A 20,004-nucleotide genomic window follows, 5' to 3' on the forward strand; every position below is an offset into this window, starting at 1 on the left:
GACATGACTGTTGGAATGTTAGAGTTGTGGTGTTTTTCTTTCTAGAACGGAGTGTACTGGCGCATTTGATTTTAGTTCGACAAGGGTTTCGTTTTTTTTTTGAATTTTGGGATTAGAAGCATTTATCATCAGTGTTTTAGCGTAGCGATAGGTTCTTGATTTGAATACTCTTACTTGGGAATCTCTTCCTCCTGTCCAGGTATCTTGAACTGTATGTGACACTTCTAAAATACATCGCCCCCCCTACAAACTCGCTTAATATATTGCAGAGGAAGAATCCAGGACTAAATATTTCTGTCTGACATTAAAAATGAACATGTGACATAGAAACCGCTGCATTCCTTAAATTTATCTCATGTTCTTTAGCGAAGATGCTTTCAACGAAGACTACAAACTTGCAAATGCAGAATGTGTTGCTCTTGTGCAACTGCAATGCACTTCTCAACATGAATAACTAAATTCCCGAATGAAGATGTAACCGTTCCGGTAGAGCAAGTCAATCAATGTAGTGTAAAGTACCTACCTGTTATTAATACTCCTGTTAGTAAAAGGTATTTTGAGATCCTTCGCCAGTCATTCCTACAACTCAAAAACAAACTCCGTATTAACAAAAAGAAGAAGACTCCGAGTGGGTCTTTACCCCTCCTCCCCACCCCCACCACACAACCTTCCCAAGTCCTTCACCCATCCCACCTTCAAAAAATCTTAAAAAAAAAGTTGCTTCGAAGAAGCCATTAATCCCTCAGGGGAGAGTCGAACCCCCGACTATTCGATATGTTAGCATATCGCCTGAGTTGAATTTCGGATTTTGACATACCATTCCGGTGAGACTGAAACAATTACAGCCGGACGCCATAAACCAACTAGACCTAATGAAGATATTAGATTTTGATAGGTTTTTGTAAGGTTCGGGAAGAACTTACGACCGAGGGATGGAATGCAGATAAATCTGATTGTTATGCACTTTTCGCTTGTTTAGGTATATAAAGAGTAAACACAAAGGAAGACAAGTGATTGGTCGACTTCGGAGGACGACGAGGGTGCCCCGGGGTTTGCCCGAGGGTACCTACTATGTTGAACTTTGGATGGAATACTAATCATCTTGGGCTACAATGAGAAAAGTCCTGCTGAATCTGATTTCCCTTTCAAATAATTGTAATCGTTTGATGCTTTCCAAAATTAGAAGGATTGTGGAAATTTGTCTATGACTCCCTTTGCTCCATGATACCACGTCCCAAACGGTAAATGCGTAATTATTCGAAGTCAAAATCATGTAAATGAAAGATTTGAACCTCAGCGACATGGCAAGTGTTTTGAGATAATTAGTTGCCTTTGTTTTGAGGTTATACCGCCAAGTCAGCCAGGTCAGTACTTGACTGCATTGAGCATTTGTAATATAGTTCCGCCTGATCCAGCTTCATCAACCACATACAACATGTCATTCTTATAGCAAGTCTACGGTACGGTAATTGTGGGTTCAATAAATCGACTAGGCCATCCTTCTACCAAAGGTAGTCAACCAGGCACCTAGCCAAAACATCCAGTCCAGGTTCCAACACCCCCAAAGCCGGTCTCCTCTGACTCAAAATGTCCCAACTCACCGGTCTCTTCCGTCAAATTCTAAAGAAATCAAATCACCCTAACATCCTCGTTCACAACATCCAACTTGAGCGCGCCAAACAGAAGTATCTCGTGCAAGGACGGTTAGGAGACGGCGGTGACATAGCGCTAGAGATTGGACCACCCGAGAAGGAGAGCAAGAAGTTGGACGATGGTCAGAATGTTGTTGCTGAGGCTTCAAGTGGGAAGGAACCAGAGGGGACAATGATAGAAGATAATGAGAAGAAGTTGGAGGAAAAGGAGCAGACTAAAGTGGTTGGAGAAGACGCGGGCGCGGGGAGTGGGACTGATGGCACGGATGGGCCCACTGTGTAGGCGTGAAGATACCCATTTGTACTATCAACGACTCTAATGATAATGAAAAATCTCCACTCCAAAGAACATTTCAATTGATGGGACTAACTAGGTTTTCAATTGAGAAAAAATTTAAAGTTCATTATTCTCGATTAATTGCAGCAAATCCTCTTCCCATCAAAAGATGCCGAGGACATTCCGAAAAGCATCGCATCTCTAGCTTTCCCCATAGCTTTACCCCACACTCCACTAAGAAGCCTTTCTCCACAACGTCACATAAAGTCTACTGTATCCCATTTAATCGACACCATGGATCCTTTAACTTCACAACATTCATGATACTTATCGTCTACATCAATTAATCTCGTTATCAAATTCTAATCCAGAACTCTCAATTCCATCCAACAATGATCCGTCGCTCCATCTCCCAAATCTTCCAAACAAACAGCCCCAATGAACAAACCACCAACCAAGAACCCGAACACATCCAAACCATGATTTCGAGTCTAGGCGGTAGACGGCCTACGGTATATCTCCCTGTCTCTTTCTCTCCCTCCAAAAGACCCTAAATTCCCCCAAGAAGCATCGCCACTAACACAGCTCACAGCTCCCTACACCCTCCCAAACCCCACTAAACCAACAACCCTCGCTCCCGCACACGACCAGCACGCCTAATCCTAACGCCTGGATCGCTTCCTTCACTCGCCAGCAGCCGGCCTCACAGATCGAAGCTATGCCACCAAATGCGAATACAAATCCAAACTCTCAGCCTTTTAGAGTCCCAAGAGTGATACTCGATCCAGCGAGACGCCATCCGGTATTTTTTACAGAGAGATTGAAGAGGGCGCCGCATGGGGTTGGTGGAGGGGTAGGAGGGGTGGCGGAAGGTTATGTGTGGGAGGAGGGGAGGAGGGATGTGAGTGTTGGGAATGGAGCTGGGAGTAGGCTTTGATGGGTGGTGTAAGAGGATTGTATAGAGTTTGGTTTAACAGGTACATATGGGAGTTTAGGAATGGAATGGGTTATGGGATTGGTGGCATAGGTTGCGGTTGATTTCACAGATTTGGAAGTGATGGAAATACTTCTATTGGCCTTCTGTATCACCAGAAGGTCATAGCGATTTGTATAAATAGCGTGTGCATGCATTGGGGATAATAATATTTTAATTGGTAACCCAGACGGCAATATACCGCGTGTACGATATCGCAAAGCTACCAACTCAATCCGTCAAAACTCCGCTTCTGGTATCTAACACTTCGCTGCCTTCAAATATCATACAAAGCACCCCAACTCAGGCGCTCATGGCACAAAAATTCCGCTTTTTTGCAATGCCGCTTACTTGCCACTTCCAACACACTTCGACCAACCTGGCAGTCCACAGCCCATCCCAATGAACAAGTACAGCAGGAAAATAATGACCACAGTGAGCATCGCCATCAACTTGGTGTTTTTCCACCACATCTGTCTCCTTAACGTCCTTGACCTCACTCTAAAATCATGTGCACTGCCACCCAAACGATCCGTTTTGTCAACCAACAGATCAATCCTCTCGCCTCTCTCTAACAGACTCTCAATGTTGTGGCTCATAATGCCTCGCACGTTATCAATCTCCTCCTGAACATTCGCAATCGCATCGTCCTTTCCAGCTTTCGTAGTACCGTATTCCACCATCAATTTCTTGAGTTCGCTGTTAAAGCTGCCTGCGCCATAATTAGGCAGACTGGCAAAATCGGTGCTGTCTGGCGGAAACTTGGCTTGAAAACGCTTTTTAATTTCTACGAGATAGCCAAAGGGAATTCGACGGCCGAGAGATGAGTCGGCGATGACGAGGTACGTAAGTCCTCCTGCTGAAGCGGACGAGGATGGATATTCCGAGGGCGCATCGGCGATATAATGGATGAAATTGTTGTTGTGAGTATAGGTGAGCTTCTGCGCCGATGTATGGGTGATCTTGGGAAGGACGAGAGATGCGAGTGAGGAGGTCTGAGATGCTGCTGAGGTGGTGTGTTCGCTGAGGATTGTGGTGTTGTGCGCAATACAAGAGCTGTTCCGAGTTAGCAGAATTTGATTTGTATGGAGGGACTACTTGCTAGAGCAGAGGCGTTGGAGGTGTTGAAGATGAAGCCATGATTGAGTTATAGTTCAGATTCTGGACGTTTAATGTCTGTATATGCTTTCGAGGTCTGCCAGTTTGATGTTGCTTTCACTTCCTAGATGACGTGGGAGGAGCGGAAAAATGATATTCCTGATGACCCCCTGTTACAACTTTTTGTCGCGTCTCCTAAATTTCATAGCGACAAGCCATCGATTGCATGTTCATCCCGAATCTGTAAAGGAGGATTGCTCCTCAACCTGTCCGTCGAATCCCAGCCTCAGAATGAGCTCTACCGTTCAAAAGTCTGGAAAATGTGCAATTTGTGCATTTAGAGCGTCAGAAAGGTTTACTGTTTCTCGATGGCAAAATGGTGCCAAACGCCACAGAACCGACAGTGCTCCCAGTCCTTCTCCGAATCATAATTACTCCTTCGAGGTCAGAAGAAGCCCCCTCCGCGCCAGTAATCGACGGGTCGGTCGTTATGGGACACGCCGCGTAGATAATGGTGGCCGTGAAGAAGCAGCCGGGCGTGGGGAAGCACCCGCATCAGGGTCATACGGTATCTTTGCTGGTATTGTTCACGAACAGGTCAAAAGGAATCGGACAAGACAACTTTCCAATCTCGAAGCAAGAGCAACACCACAAGGACGCACCAAAGCCGAGCTTCGTCAATCCCGTCAAAACCTCGTGTTACAACTCGACCAGTTCGGCGACTTGGTGCACGAAGCAGCCAGAAAAGCCCAAGCCGCAGGGCAAGTCACACAGGCCGATAACCCTCTTTTCTTTGCCTTTAGACAGGCATTTGTAAAAGGGCACCTTTCCGGGCTAGCGGAGGAGGTTAGATACAGATTCATAGTGTCAGCATTGGACAAAGAAGAAGTCAGGATTCAAACTGAAACACTTCCCTTTCAGAAGGCTATAGCGGATCTAACGCATCCTACAGAGTGGTTTCCAGCTACAAGAGCCATACAACGAGTGGTTCATCTGCATATTGGGCCTACCAACTCTGGAAAGACATATCATGCTCTGAAAAGACTTGAACAAGCAAAAAGTGGTATTTTTGCTGGACCCCTCCGGTTGTTGGCTCATGAAGTTTACACGAGGTTCAACGCCAAGGGGATCAAGTGTGCTTTGGTGACTGGGGAGGAACATCGAGTTCCAGACGGTATGGAGAACTTTATGAACAGTTGTACGGTCGAGATGGTTCCCCTGAATACTATGGTCGATGTTTGTGTGATCGACGAGATTCAAATGCTGGGCGACACAGAACGGGGTTGGGCTTGGACGAATGCCTTTCTAGGAGTCCAGGCGAAGGAGCTTCACCTGTGTGGCGAGGTCCGCACTGAACAACTTGTCAGATCACTATGTAAAGCCATGGGAGAGAAGCTAATCATTCATCGGTATGAGCGCCTTGGTTCCTTGGAAACGCAGAAAAATCACGTGGACCAAAAGAACTTCAAAAATCTTCGAAAAGGCGATGCCGTCATCCTGTTCTCACGTGTGGCCATCCACGGTGTGAAAAAAGATATTGAGAAAGCGACGGGGAAAAGATGTGCTGTGGTCTATGGCTCTTTACCACCAGAAACACGTGCATCACAAGCGGCTCTGTTCAACGATCCAGATAATGACTACGATTTTCTTGTCGCGAGTAACGCAGTTGGAATGGGGCTTAATCTGAGCATAAAACGTGTCATATTCAGCACGACTTGGAAACGCAACAACGATGGACTTGGCCAGCTTGAAACATCAGAGATCAAACAGATTGGTGGTAGAGCAGGCAGGTATAAGACTGCACACTCCGCAATCAAACAAGCGAATGTCGACAATTCAAACGCCAGTGTGGCTGTTACGGCACCTGCTGTGACTTCCAAGGCAGCCACAGGCTTCGTAACCGCATTCAGCAAGGAAGATCTAGATGTCATAACCAAAGCAATGAGAACGGACGTTGAGCCAATGAAGACTGCTGGTATAATGCCTCCAGCAGATATCGTTATGCGGTTCGCAGCCTTCTTTCCCCCGGAAACCGCATTTAGTTACGTCCTTCTAAGGTTAAAGGAACTGGTCAAACTGAACCCACACTTTCATTACTGCTTCAACAAAGATGTCGCTGAAATCCTCGACTTGATCCAACCATACGACATGACACTCCCCGACCGCGTTGCCTTTGCAGCTGCTCCGGCGTCACTCAAAAACAATCCGCGAACTGCAGCTACCATCGTGGATTACGCTAAAGCCCTCTCCAAAAGAGACGGCCGCGATCTGTTAGACTTCTCATCCCTTGATCTCGACATCTTGGATCATGATATCCACGATCATATAGAGGGAGTAAGGGGCTTCTTAAGAGACGCTGAAACTTTACATCAGTCTCTTACTGTTTATCTATGGCTCAGCTACCGCTTTGCTGGTGTGTATAGACAACAGGCTCTTTGCTTCCATATCAAGAGTCTGGTTGAAGAGAAGATTGATCAATGTCTCGAGGAGATTAATTTCATCCCTCCAAAGGCGGTTAGGGCTAGCAGGTATATCCAGCGTATGAGTGATCTGGACCAGATGGTGAAGGATTTACAACTGGGTTCTTCTGAAGAAGGCAAGGAGGCTTCTGGGGAGGGTGCAAGTGACGTCCTCGAAGTTCAGGAGGAAGTCGAGTTTGAGGAGGAGGATGGACATGGCGAGTCTGAGATCGCCGTCGATGTTTATCCCGCTGATGATTCGCCTGCTGATGGCAATATCCCTCAAACACCTGAGTCGGGTAAGAACATTATTCCGGATTTTGTACCGGATGAAATTCCAGAAGGAGATCGCGTACGGGATTCTGCTATACTGTGAAAGATTCCGGTATTATCAAGATCAGACTTCTGAGGGAGGAAGGGAAGCCTTTACGACGACGTGTGCACCGTATATCTTACATATCTAGCATTTGAGCTCGGCGTTTCGGGAGACGCTGAGTTGGCGAGCAGGCTCACTGGACAGCAGCCTACTTGTAAATCTACATTGTACATGTAATATTACATAGCCGCTCCGATAAAGGAGTTTGAAGGGGACGTGTATCATACAAGCGTTTTGTAGTATTATTAGCCAAATATAAATCCTCTGAATAGGAATGTTGACACACCACTCATATACTCGTCTCATCTTACTCCTTAGAACTTTACAATCCATCTCATATCATGGACCGTCGTAGGGTCATGAAAATACCCAAATTATATCTTGAGAGCGTCAATAGCCACCAGCATGCTCCTCCAGAATTTAGCATTTGTAGCTACTCATTGCAGAATCCTACATTACAAGAGTTTTATGTCCGCCGGAGGCTGGAGGCTTTAGCAGTCAAATAGGATGTAAATAACTTGTTGATCGGGGAATAGATATTGATATCGATATTGATATCGATACATCACTCATTTCGAGGTTTAGGTTTTCGTTTCATTTTTGGATTGTTGTGATGAGATGAAACAATTTTTTCTTCTCGTCCCGTGAGTAGATTACTTGTACACTCTGTCACCTTTTGTATCCGTACCTACATATAGGAAACTAGCTGAGATAATGTGTATTTTGAGATTTCAGCCGTACTCTACAGTCTCTACTCTGTCCAATGGGAGGAGGTAGACCGGTTTGAAAAGGCTGGAAGATGAAAGAAAGAGTTAACATAAAAGTTACATACCTAAGCCACCTTATATCTTACCCATATACCACCTAACCCTTTAAACTTTTTTGCTTGCCCTTTTCTTAACAAATTAAAACTTGTATCTAAATAACTTCCAGACCCGCTTAGCTATTATCTAGTTATACATCCTTACTTATTATTTTAACTAAACACCTCCTCTCTACTCTCCCTAACCACCACCTAACTTCCTACGCCGACGATCCCCGCTTTATTGCTTTCTATATCATTCCACTAAACAACTAAAAAAGCTCCTCTAAGCACATTAATCTCCCTCCCCTCCTCTTTTGCACAATACCCTACTCTCCCTACCCACCTTACAAGTTCGATAGAACTAGGTAGGTTTGAATTTGGAATATCTTGTTCTAAAGTTGTTTCAATTTTCGTTTTGTATATAGAATTTATTAGTACATACGTGGATTCTCTGTATAAGGTAAAGGCTTGCGTAAAGCTGAGTAGTATATTAGTTAGAGGATATGGGTGTAAGGTATAGATTTACGTTTTTATATATTAAGTTAGATTTATCTAGTCAAGCTCCTCACAATTCGGTACTTATACATGTTACTACCACGTTCCACTCAAGTCGACTCACTCAAGCTCCTCTTAATACCTCTTGCTTATCTTGAGATGCATTTGTTATATTACTAATGTATATCAGTCCGCACGTGCTAGATTCGGAATCTGTACTGCCTACGTTGAGTACCTACATAATGTATTTCTTGGTACATAAATACCTTCGCTTCCACCCACGTGCACCTTCTCCCCACCTTCCATCCCCCCTCCATCCATCTCCCCCTCCCGTCATCTTTCCACCACCTCCCTGATCCTTCCACAGCTTATTCCGCGCATAACGCTTTCGATGGTGATAGGCCAGTGTGCCAGAACCGATCGGACGTACAGGGGTGCTGTAGATGTCGTGAGATGTGTAGCTTTTTGAGGCATCTGCGGTTGCATGTGCATATGCTGTCGTGGTACCGTGCTGTCGTCGTTGTGGGGCCGGTTCTCGGAAGATGATTTTAGGGGCTCAAGTTGTATAACAACAAAGATATGTAGATATATAAAAGAAATATAAAATCTTAACGATACAGCAAAAGAGGAGATATGAATCTAGGTAGGCTGTTGTTACTCCTCCTCTCACTGTTTAATCCCTCACCTCTTCTTCCTCGATACGAAAGAAATTCATTCCACCATTGTCTCACGATCTGAATTTTAACCAATCATTTTCCAACCTCCGTATTAGTAACAGACTCTCTAATCCCCACGGTCGCCACTTATATACACTTCACAAAACAAGTAAGGAACATCTTGACTTTTTCAAATTGCTAGTGTGCATTCTGTACCCACTGAGTCCCATTCGGTACCGACTGCGACATGCAACAAAACCTCATTAGCTCTATATTATGCGAGCCTCGCCCTTCTGATTCTTCCTCTAACTGAGTGGGCTCAACTGTCTGGTCAGTTTTCCCGAATAAGACGTATTTGTAAGGATCTCGATTAGGCTTTGATGAGTTACTTAGAAGCTATATCGAGGCTTGCCTGAGCAGAAAGCCTCCTGAGCATTTCTGAAAGTGTTCACAGACTTCTTCGTCTCCTTACACGTTTTCACTTATCACAACAAAAGAAATCCACTTACCCCATATCACTCACCTCCTTACTTGGCTTTCAGACTATAGAAAACTCAAATCCACCCTCCTCACTATACCTCCTCCGCGCCGGCCACTCCTCAGTCATCGGCGCAGCACCATCAACTTTGCAACGCGTGAAATCCTCAAAGTGTTCGAAATCGCACATAAAATGGCCAATCCGTCGATAATGAGCCTTCGAGTCTTCAACATATTCAAGCACAAGACCGCGCACCGTCGAGCCATCCCCAACGCCAGGATTCCGAAGCCGTCCGCTGTGAGAGAGGATGGGTAGACAGCACAGTCTAGTCAATTCTGGATTGTGAATCGCCAGAATTTTGGTACGCCGCAGTTGAGCATGTTGCATACTGCCAAAACGCATTATGCGTTTTTCTTCTTCGTTGGCTGGGACTTGTTAATTATGTACGGCAGCTAATATTTGAAAACTGACCTGGTTGCATGGCTTTATGCTTCATCTCGCTATTCCCATCTGCCTGATACACGTCCCTGTCATCAAATTGCCAGTTGATGGTGATGTTTGGGTTGTCGGGTAATGCTTCCCTGCTGAGTAGGTAGCCGAATGCTGCACTCTGATAGATGGGGGACAAATGTCCTATAAGATCGATCTTTCCGCCATCTACCGGTCCCGTGTTATCTTCTCCGCAAAGGTTGACTTCAATGTTGTTGATCTTGACATGTATGATCTCAGAAAGATCAGTTAGTCTTTCCCAAGTACGACTTACTGCAGAAGCGAAATTGTCGTTGTAGCCTTTGTAGTAATATGGAAGGCAAACACGGCAGTCGAGCGATGCCCAAGACCACGATGGATAACTACTCTGACGCATTCGATGCTTCTGGCCACGACCAACCCGGCAAGAAAGAGGATGATACCAGAGGAGCTGACTCGGCAGATATCTCTCCCATAGCCCTGCGATATAGTTTCCCAGAATCGGCTGCATCTGTTGCGCGACAGCTGAACAAGCGGGCAATCGGTCTTCCGTGAACGATATTTCAGCACCAGAGAACAAATTAATCAGCTCGCTCCATCGCTCCAGAAATCGCCGTCGGCTGTCTGTGTGGAGATGCAATGTCGAAATGTCTCTGAGAAATGAAGGGGCATGATACAGTTCTCTCAATACATCTTTCACTACACTCCCGCCGGCCGTTAAAACAGTGTGGCTTTCGGATCTCATACCTACGCAGCATTCCCAGATGAATTCGTCACTGGTACAGTGCAGGATCCGAGGCGCTAGTGTTCTTTCTTGAAGGACCCACGAACGTTGGTTTAGCGGGGCTCTGTCGATAGCAAATTCTGACAATGTATGTATCCTGATACACTGACCGGACCCATCCATGGCAAAGCCTGTCTCCTTTACATCGACGTCTGCCTGAACAACAAGATTGCCGTACACTAATGGTTGAGGAAATTCCACCGTGCGTTCTTCAAGAAGAGAACTATTATTGTCTTGTCCAGCTGTGGCAGCGATACAGACATAACAGTTCATGTATATAGATCCCATCTTGACAGACTCTCGATTCCAATCATCTTTCGAGTCCTGTTTTATGCAAATTGAATCTATCCACAAATATGGAATTCCAATACGTTTGGAGAGAGAGACAGCATCCCGATATGATTTTGGAAGGTCATCAATCCGTAAGCCCTCAATGAAGGCTTTGACTGTTTGGTCATTTAACTGTGGCTCGTGTATGGTGCCCCAGCAATGAGACAAAGCAGCGTATTTCGGAACAGCAATGTTATCTTCCCATTCAAGATTTTCCACGTTCACAAGCCGTACTATATCATTTTCTTGAAGATCAAGCAAACGCGTTGGAAGGCATTCCTTCCGAACGTTGAGGGTACCTCGCTTGCACTCCAAGTGGTTTTCGTTACAGTCTTGAAGCCAAGTAGTGAATAGATTCCAAGTCGAGGCTGAAGGTGTCACTTGTTTGAGACTCATCGTTGCACTCAAAAGGTCTTTAGCTCCGCTAGAATCCGGTATCACGTCGACAATAAGAGTAGCTAGCTCGTCCCCGCGAAGCTGTCCGTATGGACGTGGTCTAGCAGCCGAAGGCCGTTCCCCTGCGGTGTTGTAAATATGCGCATCGTGCGGGCCAAAAGGAACTTCAGATAACGGAGGAGGTAGAGGGGCAGGACATCGAACGGTGATAAAATAGTGGCCATGACACCGGTTACCAACGGCACTGAACAGATACTGTTCCTCCGCAGTGGCTGGACGCTTGAACCAGTACTCGAGCAGAGTCTGGTTTGTACGTCTTTGGCGTGATCGCAATGATTGCAAGAGCCACGCGCACATAACACAACCTTCTTCTGATGATAGCCGGAGCTCAACACGGTCTGACTTATGGGGCATAGAGTTGTCCTCAGCCATATTCTGGAATGGTGCTAAGTCTTCATACTTCTGGTCTGTGCCGGGTACCCAATCCGGGACGTGTGAATTCCCTACTTGTCCCCGACCAATTCGCCGTTTCGGGGCCTTCTGCTCTCCATTGTCTATGTCTTTGATTCTTTGCAACAATGCTTTGCAATCTAGACATAGTTTTGAAATAGCAGCTTCTTGATTTTTATAGCCGGAGATATTAGGAAAGCTGCTTTGACTATCCTTAGCGTCAGTCATATTATACAGCGTATCAGATGCAAAAAATGGTTGATATCGAATTTGGGAAGTATTGATGTCAGCCTGTCAAGGGAGTTGATGTTTTGTTGCATCGCTGACCACTGCCTGCAGTCATCCTCTGCGAGGTCAGTGCTGAGCCAGGCTGCCTTTCAAATATGGATGTGGATTATGTAGACATAACTTCTAATCATCTGGTTCGAGAGAACGTTATTTGTATGCGACGGTGCATTGTCGTAATATACGGTTACGTTGGTTACTCGTACTCATAATTGTCAAGGAAGGTTGTAGAGATTGGAAGGCAGCTGGCCAGCTAACCTTGACAATGTGCCACGTGACTGGATTAGCTTCTAGCTCTGACCAATAAGGGCAATGGTTCTAACAATAACTTAATCCGAATTCTCTTTTTAGTCTACAAGGTGAGTAGACTGGAAGTTCTAATTGTGTCTGATTATGTAGGACGGGAAAGAGTATTGATAGATGGGTGTCAGTTTTTGATCGAGTTCATGAAACTCACTGAAGAGATCCAAGGTAGATAGAGAGACGATACTATTCTACTAGCGGTCATGGCTATTCTGAATTATTGGTTCCTTTTTCCAAATCCATGAAATCGAAAAATACCAGAGCTTGTTGCATATGGCGAAATAAGCGCCCAATTCCACGTGCTCTTGTTGAATAATTCCTTTTTCCCATCTCGACCGTCTGCCTACTCAACCGCCCCCGTTATCACAACGACCATGCAGATTCCGCCTCGCCACAACCAACCAACAGTTTTATTACCCAACTAGATCATTTCGTATAAGAGCTTTGAGACATCAAGACGGAGATCTACATCCAGGAGCACGGTATTGGAGAAGATGAATGTCATGTGTTGGGGGTGCGCCAGCGCATCCTGATAGACATGTGAGGTGGTTATGACCGCGTTGTTGGGATGAGGCTGTACGTATTGCTTTTGGAAATGATAGACCAAGGTCACAGTACGGACATGGACATGTGAAAAGCCCCTGAGATATACATCCAGATGTTGGACAGATCCCGTCTGATATCATCCCTCGCGCCGTTCCGACTCCCGTTCCTTTCACCCCGAGATCTGACATCGGGGGCCCGATAGGTAGACCGTTCTCTGGATGCCGGGTTGATAGCAAGCCAAGTATAAAGTTTGGTAGCTACAGAACTAGCTGCTGAGTGCAGGTGAGAGATAGGAGATGCGTGGCTGCATGTCAATTACCTATAAGACTGATTTTCTTCAAAATATACTTTGGACATCTGCATGAGATAACTCTGATGCTGTCATTCCCAGGTAACCATCAGACGCGAGCTTGATAATGGGAGCACGACAGGCCAGCTGCAGAATCACACGTTCTTGCCTGCGTTACGCCTCATCGGTTCCGCCCGATTGAAAGGTTGCATTGGGAGACGTGACTCACAGATCTGCTTTTCTGATATATCACCATGAGCAACATGATGCGGCGAATCTCCTTGGGGGCCCGCGGAGGTTTTGACGGGATCTTGGAAATAGATGAAAGATATACAAAGGAGATACCAAGGAGATGGAGTATATATTCCAAGGTCGGCTCTATTTCGGACTGCTGGCCAACCCATCTTCTGTAGGTGTTCGGTTCCCCAGACCAGGTATTCCTGAAATATATCCAGACCGCGGGCCGAGATCCAAGGTGTAGCCTCGCCCGGTTGGAACATGTCTTCCTTCCTTATCGCCGGAGTACCTCCCGGGTACATTCAGCTGGTGTTATTATATCTTGTTCGTATTATAGAATCGATTCGAGATCCTTTGTTTGTAGTGGCTCAGCTGGTATTGAGGTCGTTACACGTATTACCCATTACAAATTCCGAGATCATCGTTTAGCCCTCGGTTCGTCAAAAGCGTGTCTGATAATCGGGTGTGGCGGAGGACAAGAGGACAAGATGAGATGAGATGAGCTGGAAGGAAATAAGTTGGTAGGCGTCGTCATGGCTAATATATTTGGCCATGATGTTGGCGTTGTTTGTGGGAAAGTACGAAAGTCGAAAGTACTGGTAGGAAAGACCGCCCGAGTCCCGACCTATACGACTCACGTATATACACTTTGACTAACGTCCTTACTGTCAAACGCGCATTAGCATCTTTCTTAAATCCTCTTTAATTCTCACATGATAGCATTTGATAGGACAAGTAATCCATTTCCTGTGATAGGAGCGTCCAAGTGCGCCGCGGAAGCTTTAGATTGACTTTCCTGACTGCAACAGGGGAGCATCCTGGATCCCTAGACCGCTCTTCTCTCTTCTCACCCCAGCACCAGCCGAGCCAGCACCAGCCGAGCCAGCACCAGCCCAACGCCCACCGCCGCATTACCGACCAAAAGTACCTCGTATCCTCCGCCGCGCTCCCTCGACTGACTTGAGAATAACCTCACAACCTCCACCGCCTCGAGTGAAACATACGCCTACTTCTTCCCAGACATCAACCTCGATACGTCTGCGGGGTACAATTCTCCCTCTGTTTACACGTCTGCGACATCCAGAAACCGCGTTGCGAAAAGTCGAACGACGATCCCTCACAACAGCCCACAAACGATATTTACTTACTCGACAAACTGGCTTCCTCCTCGAGAACATGGGCAGCATCCTGTCGCAGCAATACCAATATGCGTCTCTGTAGTCGTTGTCGAAGCGCCCGCGACTGAGGAAAATACTCACTAGCAAAACAAACAATATGTCTCTGCTCGGAAAACTACTTTCTGGCATGCCCACGGGCTCCACCACATCGCGGCCGAAGAACTCGCTGGATTCCAATTTGGAAGACCAATTTACACACAACCTCCTCTTCCCCGACCCCGAAGCACTTTGTCACAATGATCAAGTCTTTCCCCTCTCCTCTGGCACCATCCTTACGCCAGCGACGATTACCAACTTCGACATCAATGCGGACATTGACCTCGAGATGCGCGATGTGCGAGTAATCATCATGCAGGAAACAACCCCCACTTCAGGCTCAGCATATCTTCTCTACGACAGTCAACCACCTTCGTCTCCTTCCTCTGCTTCCGCTACACTCGAACGACAACTCTCAGCTAATGGCACCGTCCACCCGGCACGTTCGGAGGGTCGTCGCTCCATTAGTTCACCAAGGAAAGCGAGCGTGGGACAGAATTCAAGACCCGTGGTGATACAGCAGGATGCAACTCCCCCACCACGAACCTATGGCGCTTTCGAACGTCGTCCGACGCACCAGAAGACTTTCAGTTACACCGAGACGGATGGCCAACGATCCGCGAGGGAGTACAGAGAGGAGGTGTCTACATTTTCAAATTGTATTTTCGGCAATTCTGAGGTTTTGGCCTACAAGGGAACGGGGACCAAGGTCCATATTCTGCCATCAGATACACGTCCCGTCTTCAACTCGAGCTCGTATAGTGGGGATATGAATGGGTCTTTGGGAAGATCAAGTATGCGTAGCAGTAAACTGGCACAATCTTTCACTTCGGACAACTTCCCAACAGCTCCGACATCGGCTGGGTTCATGAGTCCGAGCACTTCGAGGGGAAATGATCGAAAGAAGGTTTTGATCACGCGTATGTTTCCTGTACCACTGCCAATTGAAGATGTGGAAGACCTCTCACAGCATACGACACCCACTGCTCACTCTGTCCAGTCAGGTGATGGTTCGGGCTATCCATTTCCAAAAGTTGGGGCCAAAGAACCTGGGTCGGAGAAGAAGTCGCTTCAGCCAAAACAGAAGCGAACCCCTATGTATGCGGTCGGACTAATAGTCCAACTACCAACAAATCCTGGTGCTCCGTTGATGCCTACGTCGAGGTCAAGTTTTAAAGGGTCCGGGTCATACAATGAGCCAGATTCATTTCCCTCGTCCTTCAACTCGACCCGTCGGGCGGGCTGGACTATGCTCGGCCATGGCTTCGGTGTTGAGTCAATGGATTCATCCTACTCTAGCGATTTTGATGATCGCATTGAGCTCATCACGCAACATTGGGATATTATCATGAGAACCTTGTCTCATCTTCAAGCTGTGGCTACAGCTTCCTTGTTGCCTATGCTTAGGCAAGCAGATATCAGCTCACCAGATCCTCGGAGTCATACATTTCACAACAGAACATCGTCAGCAAGTGTCTCAATCGCTGGGAAGCGCATTGAAGACGTCAAGCCATTCAAGATACCCAAGACAAATGCCAAGCTTGTTCAACTTACCATGAATTGTCTGATGCAAGTCCCGAAAATTCACAAGGAAGTTGACGCCTCACGTCAGCGAATTGTGAGCGGTATCAAAACAAGTCAGGTCGTCACCGGCCAGGGTCGATGGGGAATCTGGCGGCAAGAGGCAAGATTGGTTGGGAAGTGGGCTGGGTCGAAAGATCAAGGGTTTTTCTTTTTCAACCTTCTCACTGGGTTTCTTGGAAATCACACAGAATGGTTGCAAGCTCTGGGTCCAAGCTGGTATCGTCGTCGCCATTACCAACATCAAAGATCACACAAGGACGATGACATATCAGTCCCAGCGCGCACAATCATCGTCTCGGATAATAAGTTAATGGCACGTAGACTTGTTTTCTTGTTATCGACCTTCTTGCCAGCAAATCAACAACTCGGCCCCTCCCGCCATCGCCCTAGCACATCTGCGTCATTTGGTGGCTATTCTCAATCACCGCCAGCGTATCCAGTACCTATTCTAAGAGAAGAGTCATTGCGTCGCAGGATCAACAAGCGATCAAGTATTGCACGAGGTAGCCATTCCCGAACCATGAGTTTCCCGGCACAACCCGTGCATGCATCACAAGCGCCACTGGAAACCCAGCGCCATGATCGTCGACCTTCAGATGCAGCATCTATCAAAACAGCAAATCTCCCGATCCCTGGGAGTGATATCGGTACTCGAAAGAGTAGTGCAGCAACCACTTCGACGGCAACCCCTGTCACTACCATGCCGCATTTTTCCACGCGACGTCCAATCCGTGGAACTGGTCCAGATCCGCGTCCAGGCAGCAGCGGGAGTTTGGCCACGGATGACTTGCTTCGTTCTCTTAAGCGAGGTGAAAGTAGTGGTCAGTTCAGTAACACGAGCATGGAGTCTCAGGGACAAAATTCTCGATGGGGAAGTATGATTAGTGGATTCTGGAGTAACAAAAGACGAGGATCTACTGCGGCAACAGAAATCGATCCTACGAGTAGAGATGGCACAGAACAGAGCTCAGGTCAAGGAGATGAGGAAAACAAGCCAGTGGGTAAATTGGCAGAGATGGTCCAGGAGGCGAGTCTCTATCCTACTAGGACAAAAACTCTGCGCGATATGAGAGGATCGGGGGATAGTGCAATTACTGCCAAGCCTACTGATGGAGTTATCGACGAGATTCCAGAGCAGGTTATCCATATCCCTGAGCGGAAACTTGATCCATCTGGAGCTTACGAGTCGCCGGTCAAGACGTCAATTAATGAGGATGATGGTGTTATTGACATTGAAGTCCCGCTACCAGAGTATCTTTCATTTGAGACGGCAGTCAGCTCGCCGTCGAGTAGCGGGTATCTGTCAACCCCAGGTTTCGGTAACGGGATGGAAGGGTTTGAACACTATTCGCGTTCGGGTGGTGAACAGGACACGGCGATGAACGTTGGTGGTTGGTTGCCACGATTTCACCCTGACTTTTCCTTGCAAGCGATTCCCGCTCAAGAGGATCTGCTCGAAGAGGTCAAAGCATCAATGCGGGATGAGCCGACACCACTTTTCAGTTCAACTCCACTTCCCGACAATGGCCGCCCAGACCGTTGGGTTGATGTCAGTAGTGCTATCATTGCGGACACTACCAATTTCACCATCAAACGCATCCGATACCGAAGGCTAGTGAAACCTAAAGATCCAGGCCCTAGTGCAGTACAAGCTCCAATTGACTCGCGTTATGGTAATGTTTACTCTGCAGCACAAATGACACCCTCATTGAACATCCCTGACTCCCCTACCGAAGAACGCTTCATTGAAGAAGCCATCATCTCCATGGACGAAACGCTCATCCAAGCCGTCGAGAAAATCATCGCCCAATCCAGTCCCACATCCAACGCGTCTTCTGTCTGCTCCTCCCGATCCACATCTCGCAAAGGGGGGAACCGCCAACGATCAAATTCCGATGCCAAAGCTCATGTTGGTGTTCCGGAACACAAACTCGAGGTACCCAGGAATGAGTGTAAGAAAATGGTTCTTGGGGCCTTGGAGGAGATCGTGAAGGAAGTTGCCGAGAGTAGGAAGGAGGGTGAAGATGTGGAATTGGAACGCACGGAGAGCTTTTTGAGGGAAGGGGTGAGGAGTTGGCTTGTTAATGTTGAGACTTTTGATTGAGGAATCTTCGCCTATCTTGACGGTGAGCGGGCTTGAGATGATAGTGGACCACGGACAACATCGGATCTACGGACGAGACAACAACATCATAATACACGAGGACAAAACAACATGGAACACGCACAAGGACAAAACAAACACAACACAACCGGACAATTTTCTTTTTGTCTGTACCACCAGGGCATTGACACTTTTGCATCCAGAACGGGAACTTCTAACGACGAATGAGAGATGAAAGGAATGACGAACACTTGCAGCAAGATTTTTTATTTTATTTTATACCCATTGTATTATATAGGACACTTAGATTGAGGTGCGGGATACTAGGCAGCAGGGGGTTGCGATCTAGGGGATGGGGTTTTTGGGAGCGGTTTTTGGTATAGAAGAGTGGGTTCGGGGTCTGTTTTAAGAGGTTGCGGTGCGTTTGCTTCAAGTGGCGCTTAATTCTTAGATGAGAGGGATGGAGTGACGTGGTGAGGGAATGGGTAATGGTCTGCTTGAGAGCTTTGATGGGTTTTGGAATTGGAATTGGGATTTAGCGGGGGTCGTTTTGGGCGTCTGGGTTGGTGCTTTTGCTGCGTTGTGCTGTGCTAGGTTTTAATGTTTGAGAGAGGTGGGAGGGTGTGTGTGGGAAGGAGGGAGAGGGAGAAGGGGGTAGGGGGAGGTTTAGTGAGAGGAAAGTGAGGTTTAAAGGAATGACTATTTGCAAAGGAGCATGGAGAGTGAGGATATACCAAATACGATAATTTGCTCCTTCAAGATTTCAAGACATGACATTCCATCCTTTCTATCCCCTTCTTCCTCTCCTCACCAGCTCAACTCAAAACAATACACACATTATAAACAATTTTCAAATCCACATCTAACCCCAAAAAAAACGGATTTTCCGTTTGGTCTCGCCCCTAGTAAAACGTTACGTTCGTACCTCGTACCCTCCTCTATCGTCTTACTAGAGTATTTTTGATGAGGTGAGAGCCCGTTTCTTTTCGCGCAGGTAAAGGGATTTTCTGGATTGGGAAGGGGGTCCTGGGGGTGGTGATCTGGGATTCGAGGGTTTGCTTGGGGGAGCGAGGGGGGAATTGGCGGAATTGGGGGGGCAAGTGTATATCCCGGGATCGAACTTGAGAAGTAGATTACGTAAGAGTTGCTTATAGATTCTTTAAGTCGGATACCATGCAAGCAGGCTATATGTATATCCGGGTTTGCTAACGTGGGATTTTTGAAAGACGTCTTTGCCCTTTATTTGAAGGAGTCGCGAATGCAGAGGTTTGCGGGGTGGAGGAATTATGTAGGGCATAGACGGAGGGGGGGATGTGGTTGTAAAGATATCTCGATGCGGAATACAAGGGGGGTGTGGACTTGGGAACTTGGGGGGTGAAGGTTGTGGTGGGAACCATACTTCAGCGGCGTATTTTTCTTTTACCGAAATGCTGTCTGCGAGCGTCTCATGGTGGATAACTGGGTATCGCAAAAATCAAGCCGCTAGTTCACAAAGCCTTTAGTGTGGGATGGATAAAGTGAGGAGCACATTTATGTAGAGGATGATGTAGAGAGTGTTGTTCGAACTCGGGGTTCATGTTTCGGGTTTAAAGTGTTTGGGGGGTTGTGGGCAAGGGAAAGGGTTGGAGATTTTGACTCATGAGGGGTTACAGACTAGGGTATTGGGTGTGAGATGAGAGTGGTTGGTAGATTGGATGTCTGGGGTAGTAGTAAGGAGGGGAAGGGAGTTAAGGTGTTGCGAGTTG

General features: G+C 46.9%; 6 protein-coding genes across 6 annotated transcripts; 4 read left to right on the forward strand and 2 right to left on the reverse strand.

Annotated features, from left to right (window-relative positions):
• Positions 1-1,587: 1,587 nt before the first annotated feature.
• Positions 1,588-1,935, forward strand: GLAREA_05072 (uncharacterized protein; the record flags this gene model as incomplete). Its single annotated transcript, XM_008078362.1, has 1 exon — positions 1,588-1,935. One exon carries the CDS (start codon positions 1,588-1,590, stop codon positions 1,933-1,935), a length of 348 nt encoding a protein of 115 aa, XP_008076553.1.
• Positions 1,936-2,321: 386 nt separating this feature from the next.
• Positions 2,322-2,866, forward strand: GLAREA_05073 (uncharacterized protein; the record flags this gene model as incomplete). Its single annotated transcript, XM_008078363.1, has 2 exons — positions 2,322-2,441; positions 2,522-2,866. The coding sequence occupies 2 exons, from the start codon at positions 2,322-2,324 to the stop codon at positions 2,864-2,866; spliced, it is 465 nt and encodes a 154-aa protein (XP_008076554.1).
• A 383-nt stretch (positions 2,867-3,249) lies between these two features.
• On the reverse strand, positions 3,250-4,206 carry GLAREA_05074 (SNARE-like protein; the record flags this gene model as incomplete). Its single annotated transcript, XM_008078364.1, has 2 exons — positions 3,250-3,958; positions 4,178-4,206. 2 exons carry the CDS (start codon positions 4,204-4,206, stop codon positions 3,250-3,252), a joined length of 738 nt encoding a protein of 245 aa, XP_008076555.1.
• Positions 4,207-4,291: 85 nt separating this feature from the next.
• On the forward strand, positions 4,292-6,835 carry GLAREA_05075 (P-loop containing nucleoside triphosphate hydrolase; the record flags this gene model as incomplete). The annotated part of the gene is made up of 1 exon (XM_008078365.1): positions 4,292-6,835. The coding sequence occupies one exon, from the start codon at positions 4,292-4,294 to the stop codon at positions 6,833-6,835; it is 2,544 nt and encodes an 847-aa protein (XP_008076556.1).
• Positions 6,836-9,329: 2,494 nt separating this feature from the next.
• Positions 9,330-11,925, reverse strand: GLAREA_05076 (uncharacterized protein; the record flags this gene model as incomplete). The annotated part of the gene is made up of 3 exons (XM_008078366.1): positions 9,330-9,694; positions 9,741-9,978; positions 10,033-11,925. The coding sequence occupies 3 exons, from the start codon at positions 11,923-11,925 to the stop codon at positions 9,330-9,332; spliced, it is 2,496 nt and encodes an 831-aa protein (XP_008076557.1).
• A 2,707-nt stretch (positions 11,926-14,632) lies between these two features.
• GLAREA_05077 (uncharacterized protein) lies at positions 14,633-18,259 on the forward strand (the record flags this gene model as incomplete). The annotated part of the gene is made up of 1 exon (XM_008078367.1): positions 14,633-18,259. The coding sequence occupies one exon, from the start codon at positions 14,633-14,635 to the stop codon at positions 18,257-18,259; it is 3,627 nt and encodes a 1,208-aa protein (XP_008076558.1).
• Between the last annotated feature and the right edge of the window lie 1,745 nt (positions 18,260-20,004).

This window comes from Glarea lozoyensis, assembly GCF_000409485.1.
Source record: "Glarea lozoyensis ATCC 20868 chromosome Unknown GLAREA10, whole genome shotgun sequence".
NCBI lineage: Eukaryota > Fungi > Ascomycota > Leotiomycetes > Helotiales > Helotiaceae > Glarea > Glarea lozoyensis.